This window comes from Hypanus sabinus, chromosome 11 (genome assembly GCF_030144855.1).
Source record: "Hypanus sabinus isolate sHypSab1 chromosome 11, sHypSab1.hap1, whole genome shotgun sequence".
Lineage (NCBI taxonomy): Eukaryota > Metazoa > Chordata > Chondrichthyes > Myliobatiformes > Dasyatidae > Hypanus > Hypanus sabinus.
This window is the reverse complement of record NC_082716.1, coordinates 22,966,867-22,988,093: the sequence shown is the minus strand read 5'-3', so window position 1 is coordinate 22,988,093 and position 21,227 is coordinate 22,966,867. Positions and strand designations below refer to the sequence as shown.

At 43.8% G+C, this 21,227-nt stretch overlaps 1 protein-coding gene across 7 annotated transcripts in view; it reads right to left on the bottom strand.

The window, feature by feature from the left end:
• The window catches only part of LOC132401765 (choline transporter-like protein 3), a 160,696-nt gene that overhangs the window by 70,243 nt on the left and 69,226 nt on the right, over window positions 1-21,227 (bottom strand). For all 7 annotated transcript variants that reach the window (XR_009514696.1, XM_059983943.1, XM_059983942.1 and 4 more), the window contains 3 exons: window positions 17,020-17,109; window positions 14,514-14,638; window positions 10,989-11,175 (listed from right to left, as the gene is read on the bottom strand). Coding sequence is in view for 6 of the 7 variants with exons in the window: in XM_059983943.1 (XP_059839926.1) it covers window positions 10,989-11,175; window positions 14,514-14,638; window positions 17,020-17,109 (402 nt within the window). In the remaining variant the exon portion in view is untranslated. The remainder of the gene's footprint in view (window positions 1-10,988; window positions 11,176-14,513; window positions 14,639-17,019; window positions 17,110-21,227) is intronic.

The following is a 21,227-nucleotide window of genomic DNA, read 5'->3' as shown; positions in this document are numbered from 1 at the left end:
CAAGGGAAATCTTGCCTGACCAATCTGTTAGAGTTCTTCAAGGATATAATAAGCAGGGTGTGCAAAGGAGAGGCAGTGGATGTCATATACTTGGATTTTCATAAGACATTTGATAAGCTGCCACACGAGGCTGCTTAACAAGATAAATCCTACGTCATTACAGAAAAGATATGGCATAGAGAGAGGAATATCTGACAGACAGGAGGCAGTGTGTGGGAATAAAAGGGACACTTTCTGGTTGGCTGCCAGTGACTGGTGATGTTCCTCAGGGGTCAGTATTGGGACCACTATTTTTCACATTGTTTGTCAAAGATTTAGATAATGGAATTGTTGGCTTTGTGGCAAAGTTTGCAAATGGTATTTAATGAATACTTTGCCGAGGTACTTAATGAATATTTTGCTTCAGTTTTCATCAGAGAAAAAGACCTTGGCAATTGTGGGGATGACTTACAGTGGACATTAAGAAAGAGGATTTGGCTGAGCTGCTGAAAAGCACTGTTAGATAAGTCACCGGGATCCGATGAGATATACCCCAGGCTACTGTGGGAAGTGAGAGAGGAGATGCTGGCCTCTGGCAATGATCTTTGCATCATCAATAAGGACGGAAGAAGTATCGGAGGATTGGAGAGTTGCAGATGTTCCCAGGAAATATTAAACCAGTGAGTCTGACTTTAGTGGTTGGCAAGTTGTTGGAGAAGATCCCGAGAGGCTGGATTTATGAACATTTGGAGAGACATAATCTGATTAGGAATAGTCAGCATGGCTTTGTGAAAGGCAGGCCCTGCCTTATAAGCCTGAGTGAATAACGTAACAAAACACATTGATGAAGGTAGAGCAGTGGATGTAGTGTATATGGATTTCAATAAGGCACTTGATAAGGTTCCCCATGCAAGGCTCCTTCAGAAAGTAAGGAGGCATGGAATCCAAGGAGACCTTGCTTTGTGTATCCAGAATTGGCTTGCCAATAGAAGGTGGTGGTAGATGGTTCGTATTCTGCATGGAGGTCAGAGACCAGTGGTGTTCCACAGGGATCTGTTCTGGGTCCCCTCCTCTTTGTGATTTTTTTAATAAATGACCTGGATGAAGAAGTATAAGGGTGGGTTAGTAAGTTTGCTGATGACACAAAGGTTAAGGGTCGTCAGAGGTTACAACAGGACATCAATAGGATACAGAACTGGGCTGAGAAGTGGCAGATGGACTTCAACCCAGGTAAGTGTGAAGTGGTTAATTTTGGTAAGTCCAATTTGAAGACAGAATATAATATAAATGGTAAGACTCTTGGTAGTGTGGAGGATGTGAGAGATCTTGGGGCCCGTGTCGATAGGACACTCAAAACTGCTGCACAGGTTGTCAAGAAGGTGTATGATGTGTTGGCATTCATCAACCATGGGATTGAGTTCAAGAGCCATGAGGTAATGTAACAGCTACATAAGAACTTGATCAGACCCCACATGGAGCACCGTGTTCAGTTCTGGTCACCTCACTACAGAATAAATGTGGATACTATAGAGAAAGTGCAGAGGAGATTTTCAAGAATATTACCTGGATTGGAGGGCATATCTTATGAGAATAGGTTGAGTGCAATTGGGCTTTTCTCCTTGGAGTGATGAGGGATGAGAAGTGACCTGATAGAGGTGTATAAGATGATGAGGGGCATTGATCGTGTGGGTAGCCAGAGGCTTTTTCCCAGGGTTTAAATAGCTAACACAAGGGGGCATAGTTTTAAGGTGTTTGGAAATAGGTACTGAAGGGATGTCAGGGGTAAGTTTTTCCACACAGAGAGTGGTGGATGTGTGGAATGCACTGCTGGCAATGGTGGTGAAAGTGGATACAATAGGGTCTTTTAAGAGCCTCTGAGATAGGTACATGAAGCTTAGAAAATTGAGGGCAATGTGCTAGGGAAATTCTAGGCAGTTTCTGTATTAGGTTACATGGTCGGCACAACATTGTGGGTCAAAGATGTGCTGTTGTAGATTTCTATGTTCTATGATATGAAGAAAGCAGGAGGGCTAGGTAGTGCTGAGGAAGCAATACAATTGCAGCAGGACTTCGACAAATTGGAAGAATGGGCAAAAAAGTGGCAGATGGAATACAGTGCTGGGAAATGTATGATAATGCATTTTGGTAAAAGGAACAATAGTATGGACTATTTTCTAAATGGGGAGAAAATTCAAACATCAGAGGTGCACAGGGACTTAGGAGTCCTCGTGTAAAACTCCCAGGAGGTTAATTTACAAGGAACATGCAATGTTGGCATTTATTTCAAGGGGAATAGAATATAAAAACAAGGAGATAATGCTGAGGATTTATAAGATACTAGTCAGGCCGCACTTGCAGTATTATCAACAGTTTTGGGCCCCATAATCTCAGAAAGGATGTGCTGTCATTTGATAGAGTCCAGAGGAGGTCCACGAGGATGATTATGGGAATGAAGGGGATAACATGTGAGGAGCATTTGGGAGCTTTGGGCATGTACTCACTGGAATTTAGAAGAATACGGGGGGGATCTCATTGAAACTTACTGAATGTTGAAAGGACTAGATGGGGTGGATTTGGAGAGGATGTTTCTTTTGATGGGGGTCTCAGAGGGCACAGCCTCAAAATTGAGGGGCAATCCTTTAAAACAGAGGTCAGGAGGAATTTTTTTAGCCAGAGAGTAATGAATCTGTGCAATGCTCTGCCACAGATTGCGGTGGAGGCCAAGTCTGTGGGAATATTTAAGGGGGAAGTTGATCGTTTCCTGCTGGGTCAGGGCATCAAAGGATATGGTGAGAAGGCAGGTGTATGGGATTGAGTGGGATCTGGGATGAGCTATAACGGAGTGGCGGAGCAGACTCAATGGGCTGAATGGCCTAATTCTGCTCTCATGCCTTGTGGTCTTATATAGCTTCAGATAAGATGCATTCATAAAAAAGAGCAAATTATACATTTTTATTTACAAGAAAGAACAATCACAATAAAAAGAACCATGTCCGTTGTAGTACACAGTAGTGCTTCAGCCAGTAACACCTTCAGTACCTCAGCCAGTGCAACTCCAATAATTCCAATGCCATATTTAAGTTTGCTGACAACCCCACAGTTGTAGGTCAAATCAAAAGTGATGTCGAGTCAGCATATACGAGGAAGAGTGAAAGCCTGGTTGAATGGTGCCACAACAACCTCTTGTTGAACATCAGCAAAGCTGAAGAGCTAATTATTGACCACAGGAAGGAAAAAACAGCCGTATATGAGCCAGTCCTCACCAGAAGGTCGGAGATGGAGAGGGTCAGAAACTTTAAATCCCTTGGTAACCATATCAGAGGATCTGCCCTGTGATTAGCATACGAGTGTTAATACAAAGAAGGCATGAGGGGACCTCTACTCTCTTAGAAGTCTGTGTAGATTTGACATTTCACCTAAAGCTTTAACAAACTTCTATAATGGACAGTATACTGACTGATTGCATCATAGTTTGGTATAGAACAGCAATGCCCAGTAATGGAAAAGTCAATAAAATGTCATGGACAGAGCCCAGTCCATCTTAGACAAAGTCGTCCCACCATTGAGCACATCTACAAGGAGCACTGTCACAAGAAAGCAACATCCGCCAACAAAGGCTCCCATTATCTAGGCCACGCTCGCTTCTCACTGCTGCCATCGGGCAGGAGGGACAGGAGCCTAATGTCCTACCCCACCCAGTACAGTAACAATTACTATCCAACAACCATCAGGCTCCTGAACCAGCACGGGTAACCTCACACACCTCAGCACTCAGCAAACTCCACAACCTCTGGGCTCAATCTCAAAGACTCTACAACTCACTTTCTCAGTATTATTTATTACTTCTTTATTGTTTGCACAGTTTGTCTTGTTTTGCACATTCCCTGTTTTTCAGTCTTTGTTATTTAAGGCCTACCCTGCAAGGTTCTGAAAGAGGTAGTTAAAGGCATTATGGAGGCATTAGTAATGATCTTTCAAGAATCACCAGATTCTGGAATGGCTCCGGAGGACTGGACTGGAAGATTCCAAATGTCACTCCACTCTTTAAGAAGGAAAAGAGGCAGGAGAAAGGAAATTATAGGCAAGTTAGCCAGACTTCAGTGGTTGGGAAGATGTTGGATTCCATTATTAAGGATGAGGTTTTAAGTACTTGGAGACACATGGTAAAAAGGCCAAAGTCAGCCTGGTTTCCTTAAGGGGAAATCTTGACTGACAACTCTGCTGGAATTCTTTGAGGAAATAACAGGGAGGAGACTCAATGGATGTTGTTTACTCAGACTTTCTGAAGGCTTTTGACAAGGTGCTGCCATGAGCTGCTTTACCAAGATAAGGGCCCATGGTATGACAGGAAAGATATTAGCGTGGACAGAAGATTAGATGACTGGAAGCAGGAAAATTGTGGAAATAAAGGTGGCCTTTCTCTGACTGGCTGTCGGTAACTAGTGGTGTTCCGAAGGGGTCATCGTCGGTTCTGCTTCTTCTCATGTTGTGTGTCAATGATTTGTATGACAGAATTGATGGCTTTGTGGCCAAGCTTGCTGACGATACAAGGACAGGTGGGGGGTGGGGGGAGGAAGGTAGTGCTGAGGAAGCAGGGAGTCTGCTGAAGGACTCAGATTGGGAGAATGGCCAAAGAAAGGTCAGGTGGGATATGGTGTAGAGACAAGTATCGTTGTGCACATTGGTAGAAAGAATGAAGGAATAGAATGTTTTCTAAGCAGGGAGATAATTCAAAAATCAGAGGTGCAAAGGGACTTGGAATCCTTGTGCAGGTTGAATTGATGGTAAGGAAGGTAAATACAATGTTAGCATTCATTTTCAGAGGACGAGAATATTAAAGCAAGGATGTAATGCTGAAGCTTTCTAAGGCAGTGGTCACACTGCACTTGGTGTATTGTGAGCAGTTATGGACTCCTTATCTAAGAAAAGATGTGCTGGTATTGGAGAGGGTCCAGAGGAGGGTCATGCAAATGATTCCAGGAAAGAAAGAATTAATGCATGAGGAGTGTTTGATGACCCAGGACCTGCACTGGCTGGGGTTTGGAAGAACGAGGGGGTGTCTCAGTGAAACCTATCAAATATTGAAAGGCCTAGATAGAATGGATGCAAAGAGGATGTTTCCTGTCGGGTGTGAGTTTTGGTCCAGAGGGCACAGCTCAGAACTGTGAACATCCTTTAGAACAGAGATGAGGAGGAATTTCTATAAGCAGATGGCAGTGAATCCATAGGATTCATTGCCACAGACAGCCGTGGAGGCCAAGTCATTGAGTACATTTAAAGTGGAGTTGACAAGTTCTTGATTAGTCAAGGTGTCAAAGGTTACGGGGAGAAGGCAGGTTGAGAGAGATAATAAATTAACTATGATGGAATGGTGGAGCAGATGTGCTGGGCCGAATGGCCTAATTCTGACAGAACATTGCTCTATGCTTCAGGTTCTGGCTATGTCAAGTAGTTTCCCTCAAACTCCTCTTCCCCAAACTTACTATTTTCATTCTAATCCAGCCACCACCTCAGTTAATATTATAGAAACTGGGGCCCCTTTTTAAATAGTTATGAAGGTGCACAAGTTACCCAGCTAACCTAATAAGTCCCAAATATTAAGTTAATAATGTACTAAGAGTGAAAGAACTGCATCTACATAGCAGACAAAACAATCTCAAGACATTTTAAAATTGTATTATCACTATGTCAAGTATAATGACATTTATTTGAAGTGATGATAATGGTCTGAAACATTGGGATTTTCTAACAGCTTCTGACTTATTGAAATCAGCCTCTTAGCCCTGAGCCTGTGAACACACCACCTACTGTAGCAGCACAACTTTATTCGAATTCCCATGTCAGTTATGTCTGGAGAGAGAGCCAAATCTGAAATTCAGTCAGTGTGCACTGTGACAGCACAGCCATTCGAAAATGGTTTTGACTTGCTCAAGTGCCTCCCACATAAACCCCTTTCAGAGAACTGGCAATGGAGTCTCATCTGGATTCAGAACAGTTCATGTCCTCAAGTGACCCAATCCTCATTACAAGCGATTTCACAACTGAGTTTTAGTCTTTTGAACTATAGCTAGAGTCTGATCAAGTGAACAGTTTTGGGCCCCCTATTCAAGAAAAGTCGTGCTGGCATTGGAGAGGGTCCAGAGGAGTTTCACAAGAAAGATCCCGGGAATGTTTGAGGAGCGTTTGATGGCTCTGGGTCTGTACTCGCAGAAGTTTAGTGGAATGAAGGGTGATCCCATTGAAACCGATTGAACATTTAAAGGCCTAGATAGAGTGGACATGGAGAGGATGTTTCCTAAACTGGAGGATTCTAAGACCAGAGGGCACAGCTTCACAATAGAAGGATATCCCTTTAGAACAGAGATGAGGAGGAATTTCTTTAACGCGAGAAAATCTGCAGATTTTAATACGAGGAAATCCATGCAACACACACAACACACTGGAGGAACTCAGCAGGTTAGGCAGCATCTATGGAAAGGAATAAACAGTCGACGTTCTGGGCTGAGAACCTTCATCAGGAAAAAAACTGAGAAGTCAGAGTAAGAAGGTGTGGGGGAGGGGAGAAAGAAATATAAGGTGGTAGGTGATAGGTGAAACTGGGGGGGTGGAGGGAAAGGGGTGAAGTAAAGAGCTGGGAAATGGATTGGTGAAAGGATAAAAGGATGGAGGAGGGGAAATCTGATAGGAGAAGGCAGAAGATCATGGAAGAAAGGGAAGGAGAAACACCAGAATGGGGTGAAGGGCAGGGAAGGGAGAAGTTGAGACAGGGAAATGGTGAATGGTGAACAATGGGTTTGGGCAATTACCAGAAGTTTGAGAAATCGATATCATGCCATCAGGTTGGATGTTACCCAGACAGAATATAAGGTGTTGCCCCTCCAACCTGAGTGTGGCCTCATCACGACAGTAGAGGAGGCCATGGACTGACATGGCAGAATGGGAATGGGAAGTAGAATTGAAACAGGTGGCTACCGGGACATCCCACTTTGTACTGGCCGATGGAGTACAGGTGCTCGGCAAATTACATCAGGTCTTGCCAATATACAGGAGGCCAAACGGGGTGCACCAGATACAGTAGATGACCCCAGCAGACTCACAGGTGAAGTGTCCCCTCACCTGGAAGGACTCTTTGGGGTCCTGAATGATAGTGAGGGGGGAGGTGTGGCACTTGCTCCGTTTGCAAGGAAAAGTACCAGGAGGGAGATCAGTGGGGAATGATGAACGAACAAGGGAGTTGCGTAGGGAGCAATACCTGCAGAAAGCAGAAAGTGGGGGAGGGAAAAATGTGTTTGGCGGTGGGATCTCTTTGGAGACAGTGGAAGTTATGGAGTATTATGTGCTGGACGTGGAGGCTAAAGGAGTGGTAGGTGAGGACAAGAGGAATATCTCTGGTGGGGCATCGAGAGAGTAGGGTGAGGGCAGATGTACGCAAAATGGAAGAGAAGTGGGTGAGGGCAGCAGTGATCGTGGAGGAAAGAAAGCCCCTTACTTTTAAGGAGGAGAAGATCTCATTAGGTCTGGAATGAAAAGCCTCATCCTGAGAGCAGATGTGGTGAGTATGGAGGAACTGAGGGAAGGGGATGCCATTTTCACAACTGCCAGGGTGCAAAGAGGTATAGTCTTGGTAGCTGTGAGAATCACTGGAATTTCTTTAGCCAGAGGGTGGGGAATCTACTGAATTCATTGCCACAAATGGCTGTGGAAGCTAAGTCATTGCGTACATTGAAAGTAGAGGATGATAGGATCTTGATTAGTAAGGATGTCAATGGTTTCTGGGAGAGATCGGGAGAATGGAGTTGAGAAGGATAATAAATCAGCCATAATGGAATAGCAGAGAAGACTTGATGGGTCAAGTGGCCTATTGCTACTCCTACGTCTTATGGTCTGTTACACAAAATTAAGGAGAATGCAGTCTGCTTAATTGGCACAACATCCCCTACCACAAAATATTGGTTCCTGCCATTTCATCTGCAGTGCCTACCAATTGCAGCAGCTCCATAGCCAACACCGCCACCTGCATATTCCACATTAAATCAGCAGGTGCAAAGCAGCACCACCACCTGCAGGTTCCCCACCAAGTCACGCACAATCCTGAGCTGAAAATATATCACTGTTCCTTCACCATCACTGGATCGACAGCCTGGAACTTCCTCCTCAACAGAAAGGCGGTAGGAAATTAAAATGGTTATTCACCAACACTAACTCCAGGGCAATGGAAGGTACACAATAAATTCTGGAATTGCTGTCAATGCTCAGGATCCACAGGGAAATGAGAAAATAAAGTTAATGGGATTACACATTTCAAGCTTCCTGGAAGTGGTGTTGCATGTACTGGCGGTAAAGGTGTTTGGCATGCTGACCTTCTTTGCTTAGGGCATGGAGTAAAAATAAATTAAAGGATCTTTTAAAAGAAAAGATTAGATTTATTTGTTACATGTACATAGAAACATCGAGTCAAGTGCATCGTTTGCGTCAATTGACTGACACCTTGCCCTACTGTCCTGTTTATTATTTATTGTAATACCGGTACTGTTTTTGTGCACTTTATGCAGTCCAGTGTAGGTCTCTAGTCTAGTGTAGCTTTCTCTGTGTTTTTTTTTATTACGTAGTTCAGTCTAGTTTTTGTACTGTGTCATGTAAACCATGGTCCTGAAAAACGTTGTCTCATTTTTACTATGCACTGTACCAGCAGTTATGGTCGAAATGACAATAAAAGTTTATTTGACTTGACTTGACTTGACTTGAGTTGAAATGCAAACAGTCAGAATATGTGCTGGGGCAGCCCATGTGTTGCAACATACCATGGCCACAGTTTACACAAAGTACACTGCAGATGCTGTGGTCAAATCAACACATACGACACACTGGAGGACCTCAAGCAGGTCGGGCAGCATCCATTGAAATGAGCAGTCAACGTTTTGGGCCGAGACCCTTCGTCAGGACTAAACTGCTCATTTTAACGGATGCTGTCCGACCTGCTGAGTTCCTCCAGTGTGTTGTACATGTTGATATGGCCACAGTTTATATGGTCATCTTGGTCAGCATGGATGAGATGGGCTGAAGGGTTGTTTCCATACCACATTACTCTATGACTCTAAGTAATTAATGAACACTCAACAATGAGGTAGGTGTAAAGTACTGAAAAATTATGTGGCTCTTTAACACATCCAGTGAATTCCACATCAAGCAAACATGGATCTGTTTGAACAGAAGCAAATCAAAAAAAAAATCCCCTTCTCTCTTCTTCCATTTCCCATTCCGGCTTCCCTCTTACCTCTTGTTTTCATCTGCCTATTACCTCCCTTTGGTGCTCCACCTCCTTCCCTTTCTCCCATGGTCCACTCTCCTCTCCAATAGAAACACCTACAGTAATTCAGGATGCTGTTCTTTGGCTATAGCTCAGCGTTTAACACTATCATTCCCACTGTCCTGATCGATAGGCTGCAGAACATGGGCCTCTGTACTTCCCTCTGCAAATGGAGCATCGACTTCCTAACCGGAAGACCACAGTCTGTGTGGTTTGGTAATAATATCTCCTCTTTGCTGACAATCAGCACTGGTGAATCTCAGGGTGTGGGCTTAGCCCACTGCTCTACTCTCTCTATATCCACGATTGCGTGGCGAGGTACAGCTCAAATTCCATCTGCTGTATACATTTACTTATTATACAACCATTGTTGGCAGAATCTCAGATGGAGACAAGAGGGCATACAGAAGTGAGATATACCAACTAGTTGAGTGGTATTGCAGCAACAACCTTGCACTCAGCGTCAGTAAGACCAAAGAGCTGATTGTGGACTTCAGGAAGGGTAAGTCAAGGGAACATGAACCAATCCCCAAAGAGGAATCAGAAGTGGAGAGACTGAGCAATTTCAAATTCTTAGGTGTCAAGATCTCTGAGTATCTAACTTGGTCCCAATATATCGATGCACCTATAAAGAAGGCAAGACAGTGGCTATATTTCATTAAGAGTTAGAGGAGATTTAGCTTGTCACCTAAAACAGTCAAAAACTTCTGTAGATGCACTGCGGAGAGCATTCTGACAGGCTGCACCACTGTCTGGTGTTGGGGGGGGGGGGTGGGGGAGGGCTACTGCAAAGGATTGAAAGAAGTTCTACAAAGTTGTAAAATTAGTCAGCTCCATTTTGGGTATTAGCCTCTGTAGTATCCAAACATCTTCAAGGAGCAGTGCCCCAGAAAGGTGGCATCCATTATTAAGAACCCCTATCACCAGGTCATGCCTCTTCTAACGTTACCATTGGATTCCCCTCTGCATCCAATTTCTAAACGTACATTGAACCTTTGAATACTACCTCACTTTTTTATATTATTTCAGTTTTTGCACTATTTTTAATTTAATTATTTTATTTACATATATACTTACTGTAATTGATTTACTCTAAAAATATATTATCATGTATTGCATTGTACTGCTGCTGCTAAGTTAACAAATTTCACAACACATCCTGGTGATATTAAACCTGAATCTGAGGTTCCTTCTTCTCAGCCTTTTACATTCTCTACCCATTACTTCCTTGTTTCTTATTTCACCCCCACCCGCCTTTCTCCTCACCCATCACCTGCTTTTTACTTCACCCCTCACCTATCTGTTTCTTACGTCACCCCTCCCCACCCACCCATCTTCCTCCTCACCTATCACCTCCCTGTTTCTTACTTCATCCCCCCCCCCCGACCCACCCATCTTCCTCCTCACCTATCACCTCCCTGTTTCTTACTTCATCCCACTCCCCCACCCAACCACCTTCCTCCTCACTTGGCTCCACCTATTCCTTTCTAGTTTGTACTCCCTCCCCACCTCAACCGTTTTATTCTGGCATCTTCCCCTTCCCTTTCCAGTCCTGATGAAGGGTCTCAGCCCAAAATGTCGACTGCTTATTCATTTCCATGGATACTGCCTGACCTGCTGAGTTCCTGCAGCATTTTGTGTGAGTTATTGTAGTCGGATGAGTTGAGTTTAGCTGGGACGAACAGAAATCAATGCCACCCACCTGCAGTGCCCAGACTTAGAAGCACGGCCACCCAATACGTCCAGAATAAAGCGAGGATAATTAAAGTCCACAGTGGCTGGAGTAGCAACAGAGGGATGTCTCGGAGTAGCTTACTGGCAATCCGGAACAACTGGATAGTCAGACTGATCTTCTTCCGCATCACTAGGGTTAGCACAATGACGATAACCTACAGGGACAATAAGTCTTTCAGCACATGAGAAATAAACAAAAGCTGAATATATAGAGTCCTTTTCATCCTCTGAGGTGAATCCAATGGGACTTTACCATCTATTCATTGCTTTGAATAATCGATCTAACCTGGACCCACATCACCTCCTCATTAGTCAAGACGGTACAGCAGCATCTACACTTGCTGAGGAGAACGGTGTGTGAGGCAACCTGGCCCCGTTCCAACAACTTTCGACAGGAGCGTGACCACTGACAGCGTCCAGTCAGGCTGCATCATTGTGTGGTGTGGAAGCTGAAAGGCCTTGGACCACAAGACACTTACAGAGGACAGTAAAAACCACTGGATCGCCCTTACCCTCCCACTTCTGCGATATTTACCAGCAGTATTGTAGAGAAAGGGCTCATAGCATTGTTGAGGATCCCTACCACTCTCTGCAACCCACTACCATCAGGAAGGGATTACTAGGAATGGACTAGGAATGTCAGACTGGGTAACAGCTTCTTCCCCCAGACTGTGACACTAATGAATACCGTGCCACCACCAAAGATTCATTACTGGGACAGCGAGCTGTTCACTGTTTGCCTCTGCTGCACAATAAATGTATTTTAAATTATATTTTATTAACTTATTTGTGGTAATACTTTGTTTTACTCTACATGCTGTGTATGATATACTTATTGTGGGTGCACCATGGTCCGGGGGAAACGTTGTTTCATTTAGTTGTATACATGTACAGTTAGATGACAATAAGCTTGAATTTGAACTTGATGCTGGCTGCAGACATGAAGATGAAGTGACAACAAATAAAGAGGTCAAGTTAAGGGTGAAAGGTGGAATGTTTAAAGGGAACATGAGGGGGAATTTCTTCATTCAGAGGCTGGTGAGAGTGTGGAATGAGCTGCCAGTGGAAATGCTGATGAGGACTTCTTCAATTTTTAAAGAGAAGTTTGGATAAGTACATGGATGGGAGTGGTTTGGAGGGCTATGTTCGCAGAATAATAATTTGGCCCAGACTAGATGGGCCAAAGGGCCTGCTTCTGTGCTGTCGTTCTCTATAACTCTTTGATTATGACATCTGGACAACTCTAAATTCTTGCTGAGTTTCTGCCGTGCGCTCTTGTCCACTTGTCACCTGCAGATCAGAGGTGGCTAATATTTCACCCAGACCAGGGGCTTGTCTTCTGCGGTGAGGCTTGAACCCGTCACCTACTGACTCACTCAGCTGTCGCTGTGCCAAGCGTGACATGGGAAAGCAGGAAGGAAACAGTCACTGAGTCGTGCATTCGTGCAGCACGAGAATAGGCCCTTTGGTCCAACTAATCCATACTAACCAAGACTCCCACCTAAACTAATCCCATTTACTTGCATTTGGCCCACATTGTTTTTAAGCTTTCCTACCCATGCACCTGACCAAGTGTCTGCCAAGTGTTGTTGTTGGACCTGTCCCAGCACTTCCTCCAGCAGACGTGCGTTCTGAGCATTTGGTCAAAATAAGTCACAGCCGAACCACTTTATTAGGGGGTGAAAAGTAACTTCCTCAGTTAGCCAGCAAAATGGGAGGGGGCATGGTAGCATAGTGGTCAGCACAGTGCTATAGAATAGCAGCGACCGGGGTTCAATTCCCGCTGCTGCCTGTAAGGAGTTTGTATGCTCTCTCCTTGACCATGTAGGTTTCCTCCCGGTGCTCCAGTTTCCTCCCAGTCGGTAAATTAATAGGTCATTGTAGATTGTCCTGTAATTAGACTAGGAATAAATCAGGGGATTGCTGGCTGGTGCAGGTCAAAGGGCAGGAAAGGCTTCTTCCGACCTGTAGCTCAATAAATTTTAAAGGATTGTTTTAATTTCAAAGGGCAGAGTTTACTGTAGCAAAGAGAACTTCCTGAAAGCAAATTACCAGCAGTGGTTGGCCAGGGCATTGTTGTTTCATTCTTTGACACTGCCTCTGCTGAGTAAAATGTATTTAGATGAGGAAGCCTTTTAATAAAGATTGCCATTATTCAATTACTACGTGGATAAAGAGCTATGGCTTTTCCCTTTGGAGTGAAGGAGGTTAAGAGGTATACAAGATGATAAGAGATATAGATCATGTGGACAGCTAGGGTCAGTCTCCCCAATATGGAAATGGCTAATAGTAGAGCCATAATTTTAAGGGGATTAAAGGAAAGTATAAGGGGATTAAAGGAAAGTATAGGGAGGATGTTGGAGGTAAGCTTTTTTTTAAACACCAAGAGTGATGGGTGCATGGGACACACTGCCAAGTGTGGTGGTAGAGCCAGACAGATTAGGGACATTTAAGAGACTCGTAGATAGGCACATGGATGATAGAAAATTGGAGAGAAGGGTCAGCGTCATCTTGGAGTAGGTTAAACACTGTGGACCAAAGGGTTTGTACTGCGCTGTTCTATATTCTATGAATCACTAGAGACAAGAACAGGAGAGAACTCAGTTTGGTTTAATCAATAGGTCTGAGGAAGCAAACATTTATAATCACTCAATTTTCATTGCTTCAAGTGCACCCAGAAACCAAGTACAGAGAATAGAGAACACAGAAGATGCCTCATTCATTCATTCTTTGGAGAAACACTAAATATAGCAGCTAAACCATAAAGGCATACAGGGAGATGGGTGAATATACACTCAGCAGCCACTTTATTAGGTACCTCCTGTACCTATACATTGACCACTCTATGTTCATGGTCTTCTTCTGCTGTAGTCCATCCATCTCAACGTTTGACGTGTTGTGCATTCAGAAATGCTCTTCTGCACAGCACAGTTATAATGTGTAGCTATTTGAGTTATTGTCACCTTCCTCTCAGCTAGAACCAGTCTAGCCATTTTCCTCTGGTCTCTCTCATTAACAAGGTATTATCGCCCACAGAACTGCTTCTCACTGGATGCTTTTTCGTTTATTTCACCATTCTCTGTAAACTCAGGAGACTGTTGTGCATGAAAATCCCAGATCAGCAGTTTCTGAGATACTCAAACCACCCCATTTAGCACCAACAATCACTCCAAGGTCAAAGTCACATCAATCACATTTCTTCCCCATTGTAATGTTTGGTCTGAACAACAACTGAACCTCTTGACCATGTCTGCATGCTTTTATACATTGAGCTGCTACCAAATGATTGGCTGGTTAGAGACTTGCATTAACAAGCAGGTATAGCTAATAAAGTGGCCACTGAGTGTATGGTGTTCCCATCAACTTGACAGGCAATTGCAGGTTTAAGGCAGCTAGTGATCTGGAAACCTGCTCTCAGATAAACCTCAACTAAACACAATCTGAATTTGATGACTTAAAATAATCCTGAAGGGGTTAGCCTTCGGGTTCTTACTGTTATGATGGTTGCAACGATAGCGAAGCCCAGCAGTACTCTTGTGTTTTCCATCTCTGTTTGCAAGATGATGTTCGGATCATTCACGTTGTCATAGTACAGCCACCACAGAACTCCCGACACAACTAAAACAATATCAATGGACAATGGAAATGTGCTCAAGAGAAAACATGACAAGAAAGCAGAACTGGATATCTTGATAGGGTAGTAATGATGAGGTTGAATTTGCATATTATGAGCTGCAAAATCTATCATTTCATCTGATCAGGCTCTTGAACCAAAGGGGATAGGAGGTAAATAGGAGCTGTATCTGTTTGGGTTACCTGGAGAAATCTGTGGTAGCTGGATATTGTTTCTGCAATGGTCATAGGATTGACTTGGACTGCACAAAACTATTGTGCCATGCCAATGACTTTTGGGACCGCCTGGTGAAGGAAGCCATTGAAATAAACTTAGAGGAAAATAATTTTAACAAAGATGAAGGTCTCACTCTAAGTAAGAACTGGAATTCGATTGTAAACAAGGTGGAACAGCAGAAACTTGGTTGGATGAGAATTAACCAATAAGAAGGGACAGATGATGGGGGTCTAGACTAGATATGCCTAGGCATCAGTCCCAATGAAGATGGCAGAGTTTGTCATTGAAATGTCACTAAAATCAAAACCTATACCAGGCTGGAAGCCGAAAAGAGTTTATTCTTCTTACCACATCCTTCGAACTAAAGGACAGGTCATAAGTAAGAGAAAATGTAAGCTAAAGTATAAAACCTATGGAATTGATGGATTTGTGGCCAAGTGTGTGGACAATTTGAAGGTAGATGGATGAGCAGGTAGTGTTGAGGAAGCAGGGAGTTTACAGAAAGACTTAGATTGAGAGAATGGGCAAAGAAATGGCAGATCGAATATAATGTAGGGAAGAGTATGATCAATCCTATTGGTAGAAGGAATAAAGGCATATTTTTAAAAAGAAAGGAAAAAAAATCAAAAATCAAAGTTACAAAGGGACTTGACAGTCCTTGTGCAGGATTCCCTAAAGGTTAACTTGCAGGTTGAGTTGGTGGTAAGGAAGGAAAATGCAATTTAGTATTTGTTTTGAGAGGTCTCGAATACAAGAGCAATATAAGGCATTAAGTTAGACTGTACTTGGGGTATCACAAGCAGATTTGAGCCCCTTATCTAAGAAAAGATGTGCTGGCATTGCAGAGGATCCAGGAGGTTCATAAGAATGATTCCGGGAATGAAAAGGTCAACATGAGGAGCATTTAATGGCTCCAAGTCCTGTGCTCACTGGAGTTTAGAAGAATAGCAGTGGTGGTGGGGAATGATTCCTATGGTGGGGGATGCTAGGACCAGAGGGCACAGCCTCAGAATAGAAGGATGTCCATTTATGAACAGAGATAAGGAGAAATTTATTTAGCCAGAGGGTGATAAATCTGTGGAATTCATTGTCACAGAGGGCTATGGAGGTAAATTCAAGGTTAATTCTTGGGATGTCCGGACTGCCTTACGCAGAGAGGTTAGAGAGACTGGGCTTGTACACGCTGGAATTAAGGAGATTGAGAGGGGATCTGATTGCAACATATAAGATTATTAAGGGATTGGACAAGATAGAGGCAGGAAATATGTTCCAGATGCTGGAAGAGTCCAGTACCAGAGGGTATGGTTTGAGAATAAGGGGTATGTCATTTAGGACAGAGTTAAGGAAAAACTTCTTCTCCCAGAGAGTTGTGGGGGTCTGGAATGCACTGCCTTGGAAGGCAGTGGAGGCCAATTCTCTGGATGCTTTCAAGAAGGAGCTAGATAGGTATCTTATGGATAGGGGAATCAAGGGATATGGGGACAATGCAGGAACCGGGTATTGATAGTAGATGATCAGCCATGATCTCAAAATGGCGGTGCAGGCTCGAAGGGCCAAATGGTCTACTTCTGCACCTATTGTCTATTGTCTATTGTAAAGTCATTGGGTATATTTAAAGCACAAGTTTATAGTTTCTTGATTATTCAGGGTGTTGAAGGTTATGTGAAATAAGTCAGCCGAATGGCCTAATTCTACCCCTGTGCCTTATATCTACAATTTGTGACAAGGTAGCGTAGCAGTCAGTGTCATGCTTTACAGCTTTATGATCAGGGTTCAATTCCAGCTGCTTTTTGTACGTTTTCCCTGTGACTTCCAGGTGCCCGGGTTTCCTTTCACATTCCAAGGATGTACAGTTAGAGTTACTGAGTTATGGCAAGCTATGTTGGCACCAAAAGCATGGCACCATTTCTGGCTACTGCCAGCAAATCTCGGACTGTGTTGGCTGTTGACACAAAACAACTAATTCCACCGCATGTTTCGATGTACATGTGACAAGTGAAGCTAAGCTCGTTAAAATAATCCCCAAGGAAGCCTGCCCTGTTGTCACTCCTCATCCTGATACAAACTGCTATTCCTTCTACACTGAGGTTTCACCTCCCTATCAAGCAGCTTCACTGTAGTGAAATTGGATGAATGTAGACTCACTTACATAGTATTCCAAAGATGACCAAGGTGATGAAGATATGAACCAGAAGTTCAGCAATAAATCTGAAGATTGCCACCATAATGAAGGAGAGGGCTGTTGGAAAAGAATAGAGAGGCAGATTCACCAGATTAGCTGTGCATTAGATTCAAATTTTTTGTTTTCATTTTCTGCGGTTTGTTAACTTCAATTAAAAGGTGCTTCAATTAAACCGTGGCCAAAATTATTGGCATAATAAAATATTATACTCAGTGGCCACTTTAACAGGAACCTCCTATACCTATACATTGGCCACTGAATGTATGTTCATGGTCTTTTACTGCTGTAGCCCATCCATGTGTTGTGCATTCAGAGATGCTCTTCTGCACAGCACAGTTGTTATTTGAATTACTGTCACCTTCCTCTCAGCTGGAACCAGTCTGACCATTTTCCTCCGACCTCTCTTATTAACAAGGTATTTAATGCCTGCAGAACTGCTTCTCACTGGATTTTTTTTTGTTTATTTTACCATTCTCTGTAAATTCTAGAGACTGTTGTGCATGAAAATCCCAGATCAGCAGTTTCTGAGATACTCAAACCACCCCATTTAGCACCAACAATCATTCCATGGTCAATATCACTTAGATCACATTTCTTCCCCATTCTGATGTTTGGAAGATCACATTTGGGCAGGATTTGGATGGGGGTCTGCCCAGGCTCTCCGGACTCGTGCGCAAGCAATGGTTGTGAACAATAATGCTAGACCCCAACTGATTCCTGTACAACACAACGGAGCCTAGGAGAACTTGGGAGATTTGTTGAAGAATACAAAATTATGAGGGCATGGATAGAGTAAATGCAAGCAGACCTTTTCCACTGAGGTTGGGTGAGACTACAGCTAGGTTAAGAGTGAAAAGTGAAGTATTTAAGGGGAACCTGAGAAGTAACTTCTTCTCTTAGAGGATGGTGCGAGTCTGGAATGAGCTGCCAGCGGAAGTGATGGGTGCGGGTTCGATTGCAACACTTAAGAGAAATTTAGATAGCTACATGGATGAAAAGGGTATGTAAAGTTATGGCCCAGTTGTGAGTCGATGGAACTAGACAGAATAACATTTTGCCACAAGCTAAATGGGCTGAAGAGCCTGTTTCTGCACTGTAGTCCAACACATAAATAACATCCTGCTGTGGTTATTTTTCTATGAAGGTGAAGGAACCAAAGGTGTCCAGATGAAGGGTCCTGGTCAGAAATATTGACTGTCCATTTCCCTCCATCGATACTACATGATGTGCTGAGTTAGTCCATCATTTTGTGTGTTGTCCTAACCCACCGTGATTCCCTTTTTCACACCATGGACTCACCATTCCACTCCTTGAATTTTCTCCCTCACTCTCCGTAGTCCCAGTTCTTTCAACTACAAGGGAGCCTTTGCATCTGTTACTTTAACAGCGGGCAGCACATGAATACAGTGGGAGCTGTGGACACGCACAAGAGCTTGCAACAGCCTTCATGGGAGGAAACCCTCAAAATTGATTTCTCAATGCTCCAATTACTTTTGTTGTGAAAGCCGATTTGGAATCAGAGCAAAACATAACTCCACTAAACTAAATCAGATTTTTATACTAGAAATTATATTCAGGAAAACAAACAAGATGCTGGAGGAACTCAGCAGGTCAGGCAGCATCTATGGAAAAGATGTTTCAGGCCGAGACCCTTCATCAGGACTGGAAAACAAAAGAGGAAAGGTCAGAGTAGGAAGGTGGGGGAAAGGGAGGAAGAAGTACAAGGTGGTAGGTGATAGGTGAAAGTGGGAGAGGGGGAGAGGTGAACTAAAGAGCTGGGAAATAGATTGGTGAAAGTGATAAAGAGCTGGTGAAGAAGGAATTGGATATGAAAGAGTAGAAGACCGTGGAAGAAAGGGAAAATGGAGGAACACCAGAGGGAAGTAATGGGCGGGTAAGAAGATAAGGTGAGAGGGCAAACTGGAATGGGGAATGGTAAAGTGGCGCCATTACTGGAAGTTCAAGAAATTGATGTTCATGCCATCTGGTTGGAGACTACCCAGACGGAATATAAGGAATTGCTTCTCCAACTTGAATGTGGCCTCAAGGAGGCCACGGACTGACATGTCAGAATGGGAAGGGGAACTAGAATTGAAATGCTTTTTCTGACGGTAAGTGCTCAGTGAAGATGTCTCCTAATCTACATCGGGTCTCACCAATATACAGGAAGCCATGCCAGGAGCTCTGGATACAGTAGGTGACCCTAATAGACTCACAGGTGAAGTGTCGCCTCACTTGGAAAGACTGTTTGGGGCCTTGAATGGTAGTGAGGGAGGAGGTGTAGGGGCAGGTGTGGCACATGCATGGGTAAGTTCCAGGAGGGAGATCATTGGGGAGGGACGAATGGACAAGGGAGTCACGTAGGGAGCAATCCCTGTGGAAAGCCGAAAGTGAGGGTGGAGGGAAAGATGTGCTGGTGGTGGGGTCCCATTGGAGATGGCGGAAGTTACAGAGAATTATGAGCTGAGCGCGGAGGCTAGTGGGGTGGTAGGTTAGGACAAGAGGAACCCTATCCCTGGTGGGATGGTCAGGAACTTCATTAGAATCATGTAAAATCTCATCACAGGTGAATAAAGACCTTAGGACAAATACTTCATATCATCAAGGCAGCAAACACTACATGTGGAAAAAAGAAATCTCACCAGCTCCTTCTCTAGGTAAATATTGGCCTATCAGCAATGCCCATATCCTTCAATACTTATGAATCAAAACATCAGCATCTTGCAAATGTTATTCCAGTTTGCGCAGTTTTAACTGCATTGCATTTGTGGTTTCTAAATGACAATAAACTGAATCTGAACCTGACTTATACTTCTTACAGGGGAGGGGATTCTGTTTGAATCCTGTGGAGAAACAGATTGTGTACAGTCAGTTCTCATTGAAGGCCAAACGAACAACAAATTGCATCAATATTGCACTATTAACAAAGTAAAACATCGCAAAGCACTGCAAAGGAGCTTCGTCAGATTGACGTAAGCAATTGGCAATGAGTGACTAAAAATGTGGTTATTTGTTTGGATTCTAATGAAGAGCTTAAAACCAGGATAGAGAAAGGTTAAAGCAACTGCCCTACTTGACCAGCTAAATTCCAGACAGAGCATAAACAGCAAACGGGATTACTGTATATACAATATAATCCCACTGCAATCAAAATCTTTGCAGTAGAGAGAGAACATACTCAGGAATAATTTACAACCAATTCTTGGCAGTGGAAGGATACACATTCCTGTGCAGATCCTGGTCGTCAGTGCAAAGTCCCTCTCATTAACATTCATCTCCTCCTCCTCACCATCCCATGTCCTATTACCCCTTTTCTTAGTCATCCCTTCTCTAACATTTGCCCTCCCTGGCAGGAGAGAGCAGACTCGATGGACTCAATGGCCTAATTCTGTGTCTTATGCTTTCCCCTTCCCACCCCTCCCCACCCCTTCCCATTACTCCTTCCTTCCCTCTCGAAATGTCCGGTTGGGTATCTCGGTCAGCGCAATGGTATTGCCGCTTGGGGCATCAGAGTTCAGGGTTCAATCCCGGTGACCCCTGTAAGGAGTTTGTACGTCCTCCTCCTGGTCCCCCATGGTCCAAAGACGTAACAGTTGGCAGGTTACTTCGTCATTGAAAATTGTCTTGTGATTAGCCTAGGATAAAATCAGGGGTTGCTGGTGGGCTGGAGGGCCTTTTCTGTGCTGTACCTCATCGGGGGTTCTCAACCTGGGATCCATGGACCCCTCGGTTAATGATAATTCATGCTAGAAAAACAGCTGGGAACCCCTGCTCTAAATAAACTAAATAAAAATAAATTTTGTTCCTGCTATTTCTCCACCCATTATGAGCTCACTCTGCTCCAGGTGAGAAGACCTCAAAGCACTACCATTTGCCCCCTCCCCTCTCTAGCAATAATCTCCCCACACTTCACTGCCCTCCCAGTATTAGTTTTATGCAGTGTTTCTGATAGGCAGCTGCACCCTCTCCCTCCCCAGAACTACCCTCACTCCTACCATCAGCACCCCAATGGCCGATTAACCTCCTTCCTGGTCTCTGCTACAGCACCACCCTGGGACTAGAGCAGAGCCTTGAACCTTGAATCTTCAGAGAACCCCAGGCAAAATGTCATTCCATTTATTGAAGATTCCATAAGGATTTGGCATTTTTAGACATGGGAGTTCCTGGTGTCACTG